Source organism: Nipponia nippon, unplaced genomic scaffold (assembly GCF_047370975.1).
Source record: "Nipponia nippon isolate SJK-2023a ecotype South Korea unplaced genomic scaffold, ASM4737097v1 scaffold_12, whole genome shotgun sequence".
Classification (NCBI taxonomy): Eukaryota; Metazoa; Chordata; class Aves; order Pelecaniformes; family Threskiornithidae; genus Nipponia; species Nipponia nippon.
Genome location: NW_028262313.1, coordinates 14,390,663 through 14,398,977, shown reverse-complemented (window position 1 = coordinate 14,398,977; position 8,315 = coordinate 14,390,663). Strand labels below are relative to the sequence as shown.

Here is an 8,315-nt window from a genome sequence, read left to right as displayed (position 1 = left end):
CTTTTTCACTCTGTGCTTGTCCTAGACCATTATTTTCACTTCCCTGAGATGCGCTTTGTGAGGAATACTACAGGGAGCAGACATGACTTTTGGTGAATTGTGCTGCATGGGGCTGTGAGTTGGAAACAAGGACTGCAAATGCCAAGCTGTGACAGATATAACATCCCCCTCACACATGCTCCTCATCCTAAACGGGTGTGCAATGTGGAGAAAAGTGCTCCTAAGAAGCGTCAGAGGGAAAAAGCTGCCCAGCGACCACAGGCACAGGAGATGGAGTCCAATGACTGCTGACCACCTGCCAATGCCCCAGCCCATCCTCGCCAGCAGCTTGCTCATATAGTGACACACCAGCAATGAGTGGACAGGATTTTTGACACAATAAACCCCAGAGACCTGAGCGGGAGCTTCCAGACTCCCCTGGAGCACAAGTGCAACTGGCCTGAGTAATAAACCTTGCAAAAGCCAAGCTTTGGTGTGATGCTCAGGAGACTGCACAAAGGCTGAACGTGGTTAAGTTCTATGGCAGCCAGGGTGAGACAGCTGGATTTTGTCACTCCATGGCCCTCGGCACCCCATGCAGCGCACCCAGCTCCACCAGCGTGTCTTACAGGTGTTGGGTTACAAATGATGCATGGGGGCTCAGACCGTCAGTGCCGACAAGGATGAACTGGGGCCTGTCTTGAAGTTTAATCACTTCATGAAAACGAAACTTTCAATATTTCATTAGGATGTCTCCCATCTGTTAAACATCATCCCAGAGTGTTTGGTGACACTTTAAATGAAGCTGTGAAGAGATGCGTTTGTTTTAGATGTAATTGGACAGCTGTTTTATTATGAATTAATGAACTATGATGATTAAAAACAATCCAGTTTTAGCAAACCATATATTAGCAATTACTCCTGACTAAAATCACAACTCAGCAAGTGCTAGCGAACTTTCATGACAATGACTGGAAGCAGATGAAAAACCAGTGAGGTGCAACAGTACGAGAGGTGCCTCCAGGCCAGGCTCCCTCTGCTGGGCACGGGTTCCCTGGGCTGCCCAGCAGCAACCAAACCACTCCACATGGCCATGCTACCACTCCACATCACTGCCATCTCCTCTGGCCCAAAGCTCCTTTTGGCCCAAATCAGTCATCAGGGTCTGCTCACACTCCCCCATCCTCCCAGCCCTTCTTCATGCTCATGTCCCCTCTCTCCCCCGGCCATGGGACCCCATGAGGGGCTGGGGAGGGAGAGGAGACAGTGCTGGCAGCAGGCTCACAGGTAGAGACAATTGACCTCTTTGTGCTTGCAACACATGTTTCAGGCTTCTTTTCCCTCTGCTCTGGGTCACTTTGGCCAAGGCTGTTTGCACTAGAGGCATTGCACAGAATGGGATGCTCTCTGCTGTGGGGCCACATCCTTCGCGACTGCGAGGAGACAGCCCCATGGCCATGCGCCAGTATGCACCAGCAGCACCATGAAAAGCTGATCCTGAGCTGGAGGGTCCTGCATCTGTCCTTCCCACACTTTCCAGTTTAGAAGAGATTTCCGTATTTCAGCAGAACCCAGTGCCAAAGACCAGAGGCCACAGAAAGCAGCTGCTGGAGTTTCCATAGAAGTTTCCCAGTTTGTACAGAGCAGTTTTTAAGCAGTGAAGTCTTTCCCTTGAGAGTTTCAGTGAAAAAGCTCCAGAGTTAAATGAAGACAGGTGCATATGCCATGTGTGCAAATCACTTCTCTCCTGTTGCTAAAATACATCTGTTCCCAATCATTGTGGCTTCCCAACAGCTGCCTCCTCATCTTTCTCCACTTCAGCCCTCCATTTGGCCTTCTTTTCGATGTTCATCCTCAGCAGCGTGTGATCCCTTTTAGCAGCCTTGAAAACAAATGGTGAAAATCATTGCGAGCACACATTTCCCACCACTAAATTTCTCCGCATTTGCACCACTTGCTTTGACACCCCACTGTACTTTTTGATATTTTGTGGTGACAGAAGCTGATGTTTCCTTGTTTTACCAAATTTTTAGCATCTGCAGCTCTGATTAGCAGGAAAATTACACTGTAAATTGTTTACAGGTGCACTGGGACATGCAAGTCAGGCTGGACACCCTCCTTCCCCACCAGTGGGATGGGAAGAAGTGATTGTCACAGCTCTTGGTGGCCATGGTGGCACGCAGGCTAGGCAGGCAGGACCACAGGAGCCTCATGGCCCACGGATGCACGGCAGGACCAGGCACTATTGATGTTGTCTGAGCTACTCCACAACCTTTGGACCGGCCTCTTGCTGAGATACCATGATACAGAGCATTGCACTGCACGGGTTTATGGTAAAGTGCGTCAGAAGGAACACATTAACCAGCAAATTGTGCTTCCCCATGCCAATCTCTCCTCCAGAGAATGGAGTGATACAGATCCTGTGCAAATATTGCTTACATGGACTTATTCTCAAACCTATCATCTGTCACACAGGCACTTATTTACGAAGAGAGCATACATAGACCACACATTAAGTGGATCGGTTCACTTCACCCAGAAACTATACTTACTTCTTTGCCTGTGATTACCATGGCCAAGCAGCCCAGCAAGGTCAGTGCAATCATGATGTAGCAAACCTTTATCCTGACGCTGTTCCTTGCTGCGTCAAGGACCTCAGACCTGCAGAGGACAGAGCAGAGTTTCCATCCTGCAGCAGCATGTGTGAAATGAGATCATGGGGAGCTGAGTAATGAATCCTCAAGGCTTCCAGCAACTGCTTATTAATGTACAATGTGTTTCAGCCTTCTCTTTCTGCAAGTGCTTAGAGGAGGACTCAAAAAATTGGCCTATGGGGGAAAGATTTATCCACCCTCCCACACAGGTGGGGTATTGCTGCTCCCAACAGTCACCAATAACGACAGGAATAACAAGTCCTGCTCTCTTGCCTTCTTTTATTGCATATGAGAGTGAACACCCGAAAAATTACAAGCCCAGGAAAGTCTTTTCATTGTGATAATGGAATTACGAGGGGCCCAGCTTTGGGTGTTGCAGGGCATGGGGTGCTGCACAGGCCCAGGAGACGCTGGGGCTGTGCCACCAGGGCCAGGCAATGCCACCCTCAGTGGAATAAAAACACATGCATGACATTTTGGCTAAGACCAACAGAGAGTTTTCACACAGTGAAGAGGCACAGCAAGTGGTGACTGGTTCTGTGGCCACGTCGCCATCCCAGCTGCACGTGAGGCTTTGCAGCCCTGTCCCTCTGCGGCGTAGTCCTCTGCCAGGCAGCTGACATCAGCCCCACAAGCATCTGCCTGCGGTGGGAGGCTGAGCCTGAGCTGGAGCAGACAACTGCGCCGTCCATCCAGAGTTGTATTCCCAAGCAGCTGAACAGCCGCAGCCGTCGCTGGGAAATCTCCACTGTGACAATTCACACTTGCAAGAGACTGCAGCGTGGCAATAAGTCATTCATGAAATCATATCCAGCCATGGATTTACTTACACCTGCAAGGGGAAGGGCAGCTGGAGGAGCCCCCAGGATGTCACAAGTCAGGAAGCATTAGGTCTCAAAACTGAGTGACAATCCTTTAACAAAATACCTTGACAAGGAGGTGAAACCATAGCCCAGCAGTAAGGAACTCGTTGCAGATGTCTGTCACCAAAGCTGTGTATAGCCCCAACTTCTTTTTAAAATGTATGCAGCACTATTAATTGCTAGTCAATAAAAACTAGCAAAGCATGCAAAAATCCAAAGTGGGTGATATTTTACCATGGTGACTTCTGAGTTACAAAGACACTTGTCTTGCAAAAGACACTTCAGCTTAGTCTGAAACTCATGATATCTAAAATAAGTGAATCCAGTTTACTTCACAGGGCATGAAAAAAAGTTGATATTCCCAAAAATTCAGATTATTTTTGGACACCAGTAGCAGCAGGCCTCGTCAGCAAGGAGGAGCACTAACCCTCACCACGTGAGCACAAGTCTGGGTAATGCAGACTGGGGTCTCAATCTGTACGATCCCATCCAAAGCATTATTTAGACAGGTCTACTTACGATATGTGCTTGGGAATGTCCTCCTCCCTTTTAAAGCGTCCTGCCCATACTAACACCTTTTTATCAAAATTTGTAGGCCTTCTGTCATTTTTGAAAGCTTTGTAACCTGTAAGAGATTTTATAAAAGAAAACAATGAGCTAAGCTTAAAGAAGGGAAGAGGAAAGAAGCAGTCATTACAGGGGAAAAAGGATTGAAAGTTCAGAATGGCACTTTTCTGTTCTGTGAGAGCCAAATGTGCTTTCTAATGTCAAAAGGACTCAGCAGCCGGTGTGAGGTGCTTTGTTACATTTGCAGCTTATTTCATTTTGCTTATTTTTTTTTCCTTTAGTTTAGGTAGGTTTTAAACTAAAAATCTCTTCTAACCTTCCTGATTAAGGGAGGAAAGGATGTGGGACTGAAGTCACCCAAGGCCGCAGCATGCTCTCACCCTGCTAGCATCTTGCTTTTAAATGGCCCAACTAGTGAGTTAAACAAACTGCCAGCAGCGCTAATAACTCCTCGACAGCATCTCCTTCTAAAAGTGTGATGGAGAGACGAGATCTGTTAAAATACAGCCTGGTGGGAGGCTGGCAGTCATTCTCATGCAAGCTGGGTACCACATTACTGTACTCTAATGATGATACATTACACCCCACCAGACTACCATGGTGATGCCATTAGCATGCTGTCACCGTGAGCACAATGAGAAAGGGTCTCTGGCTCCTCTTGATGGAAATGAGCCCAATGATGGGCCATGATGAGGGCAGTGGCAGGGACACCCTGCAAAAATAGGGTAAGCAACGGCTAGCTCAAATCCTGGCTTTTGCATTGCACACCTGTACAGGTGGGCATCACGAGGTAGCTGGGACTGTTCACACACCCAGGCAGGTGCACCCAAGATGCTACGTTACAGTGCCCCGTGCTTGCAAATGTGGGACTGGTGTTTAGAAATGCCCTGTGGGTGACCAGGGCATGCAGGAAGGGATGGACATGAAGATGCCCCCAGTCTCGGTGTCTTGCACTCCCTGGCTGTTGCTGGATTGCTAGTGCTTTGCTTGAAAGGAGATCACTGCCGCTACAGTGCAGGGCACAAGGAGCATCTCTTCTTGCCTGTGTTGAGATGGTGAAATTACATTAAGTGTCTCGGCCCCAGGCCTGCTCACACATGCCAGGACATGTGAATGGCTGAAAAATCCCAGGTGTAAATCTTGGCACTCAGACCCCCAGGTAAATTTAATCTCCTTCTTCTCCTATTTCTCTTACAGAGTGCCAGTGAGACCAGGAGAGCTACATCTGAAATATCAGCAAGTGTCTGAATCGGATCTGCAGCAAGCGTTAGGATGGATCACTACAAGGACAGGGTCCACCCTAGGAAAGACAAGGGCAAAGACCTATGCTGGAGAGCCACAGCCATCCCGTGGGAGCACCGGCAGCCCCATGCAGCCCAGCCTCGCTAGGGTGAGGAGTCTGCGAAGGCACGGCCAAGGAGGTGGTGGTAGAGATTAAAAGAAACTATCTCCATGCCAGGGAGCTTGGCCACATGGGAGCAACCCATGCCTGCTGCCTGCCAGGTAAGCAAGGGCACTGCCTGCCGCCAGCACGCACAGCTATGGATGCAGTCTGGCAGGGAGTGTCGGGGGGAGCAGAGGCGTGCAAATCTGCCGCTTGCACCAGCCCTGCAAGTGCAGGGATGTGCACCGGTCCTCCTCTGGAAACCTGGCAGCTGGGTACAAGGAGGAAGATTTATTTATTTTTTGAAATTAACAGGTTCCCTGACATGAAGTATCAGTTTGTATTTGCTGCCATAGGAGGAGGACTATTTAACACAAAAAACTTTATCCCTGTGCACCGTGCTAGTCAGAACTCTCAATTTGCTCCATGTCTTGGGAGCGTTTGTAACCCCAGGAGATGCAGCACTGTGATAATACAGCTACATATGAGAAAAGGGTCATTTTCTCACCCTTTCCTGCAAATACCCTTTCCCTCCATGCTGCAGCATGAAACAGCGATCAAAGCCTTTCTACCCACCTGGATTAGCCGTCTGCAAAGCCGCGTCCTGAGCGCCCTTCGCTTTGTTGCTGACAGCTCTGGCGGGGTGCAGGACCGGCCGAGCCACCCGCCGCCACAGCCCAGGGCTGCACCCCAGCAGCCTCCCCAGCATCCCGCGCCAGCTGGCACCGGGCCACTGCCTCCACACCGGCCTGGGAGCGCACAGGGGGACCAGCAGGAGCCAGAAGGCTGCTTCTAGGAGTTAATAACGTAAAACTACCCCTTCCTGTAAGAAGGGAGTAGCATGCATTTCTACCCTGGCTGCCAACAGTTTTTGCTTGCGTCATGATGACTAGTTAAATTTATCGCCTGTGTTTACCAAAACGACACACCTTCTGAGCTAGGCGGGCAGAGATCACCACTGCAGCAGCTAACGCCCAGCCCAGGCTCTGCCCCAGGCTCTCCAACCCAAAGAGCTTCTCAGGAGAGCAATGGGTATATACATTATTTTCTCAGTCTTTACTATGGTAGGACAAAAATAGGACAGCTTGCTGTATTTCCCCAAAGATAGGCTTAGTGGCTGCTAATTATCACAGCCAGTTAAGCTGTTAGAGTTCTTAATTGTTCTCAACTAAAAAATAACCTTGCAAATCATTAAACAGACTTTTTGAGGAGGAACAGCATTTCCCCTATCTCAGAATAAATGTGGTTTGGCGGACGGAAACTCACGCCAATGTTTGTGGCTATAAATACAGATGGGGAGTCCATCTCACATCCAGACTGCAAACTTTCCTGGCAAAGAAATATATTTCAGATATGTTTCAGGTTTAAATCAGTAAAATAAGAAATTATGTCAGAAACCTCGAGTGACGTAGTATTTGTCAGTCAGTAAAATTGTCGTGGAAATGTAGCGGTACCTATAAAGTATTTGCCCTCTTTGAAATCAGTCTCCACAAAGTCTGGATAGTGCTGGATGTTTTCCATAACATCAGCTGTTCTAACCAGAGAATGAACCAAAACCGATGCTGTCTGATCACTTTGACATTTCTCCTGCGTTTTGCACAAAATTCTCCCTGATGGGTCAGGAAATGGAAATGCAAAATACTTGTCTCATTTGGAGCAGTGGGGTATTTATTATTTAGAGCCTTAGACATACAAGGCTCTAAAGCTGATTTACAATTAGGGAAAAAAATTCCATTTGAAAAGGAAGCGGCGGTTGCCGAAAGGAAATTTTTCCGTACTATTTAGTAATACTATCAAATGCAATATTGCAGATAATCAAAGTGTGTCTAAGAGCAAGGGGAGGGACTGCAAGGGAATAGAGCTTGGGATGTTGGCAAGGATATTCTTTAAGGGCTGAGAGGATGAAAGATGTGAGAAGGTGCAGCTCCAGCTACCGGGCTTCTGGCCCCAAGGAAAAACTCTACCATTTATAGAGATGTTTTATATTTTTTGAGAACACAAAGTGATTGATACTGAGGAAAGAAGAAACTTGCAGTAATGGCAAACAGTGTTTTTCCTCTTTCATGAAAGCTCTACAATGCATCGAGACATAACACAATGTGTTTAGCTTAATTTGCTTATAATTTGGTAAGGCAAATTAGATCAATTTCCAGATTAGGAACCCATACAGAAAATAAATGGTGGTTTGATCTTCCAGCTGCAAACAAGCAGAAATCAGTGGATGCAATTATGCTGGAAGAAGCAGAAGGGAAACCTGGTAAAGTCACTGAAGATATTTGTGTCCTGCTCAGGATTTCCCTGGGGGAAGATGGTTGTGAAGAGGAGGAAAGGTGCATTTATAGCATGAAGCTTACAGGGCTCAGCACCCCTGAGCATCCCTGCAGGCCCCCTTCTCACCTTGCAGAAATGCTGCTGAGTAGAAAAGAGGCATGGTACACCTGGACATCCCTCGCTCCCCAAGCCGGGTGGGCAGGAGGGGCTGCGGGCAGCGGATGGGACGTGCTGCCATGATGCTCACGTCGCGCTTGGAGCTGCCCAGCCCCACAGGGACTCCAGCTGTGCAGCGCATTTTCACTTTAACAGGCACTCTGCAAAATGTTTATTGCAAAAGTGACTGTCTTTACATTGTGTATGTATGGATTTGAAGAGAAAAAAGAAGAACATTTGTATTTTATGTCTTAGTTTCTGAAATGCGGAGAAAATCCTGGGGTTTTCAGGCCTCCAGTGCTTATCCACCTAGGGGTTGCCAATTGTTTCCTCGAGAAGACATGCCAGCTAACAGCCATATTAATCACATCTGCTGTGAGCAAAAAAGCACTTCAGGATTTATTATGCCAGCATTTAGAAGTGCAAAGACACAGAGGTCCT

The 8,315-nt window shown here is 47.9% G+C and overlaps 1 protein-coding gene across 1 annotated transcript; it reads right to left on the bottom strand.

Moving 5' to 3' along the window:
* Positions 1 to 799: 799 nt before the first annotated feature.
* Positions 800 to 6,317, bottom strand: LOC104012965 (protein FAM162B). The gene is made up of 4 exons (XM_009465397.2): positions 6,024 to 6,317; positions 4,016 to 4,121; positions 2,532 to 2,640; positions 800 to 1,861 (listed from the first exon to the last, which is right to left on the bottom strand). Exons 1-4 carry the CDS (start codon positions 6,154 to 6,156, stop codon positions 1,754 to 1,756), a joined length of 456 nt encoding a protein of 151 aa, XP_009463672.1. The 5' UTR covers positions 6,157 to 6,317; the 3' UTR covers positions 800 to 1,753.
* Between the last annotated feature and the right edge of the window lie 1,998 nt (positions 6,318 to 8,315).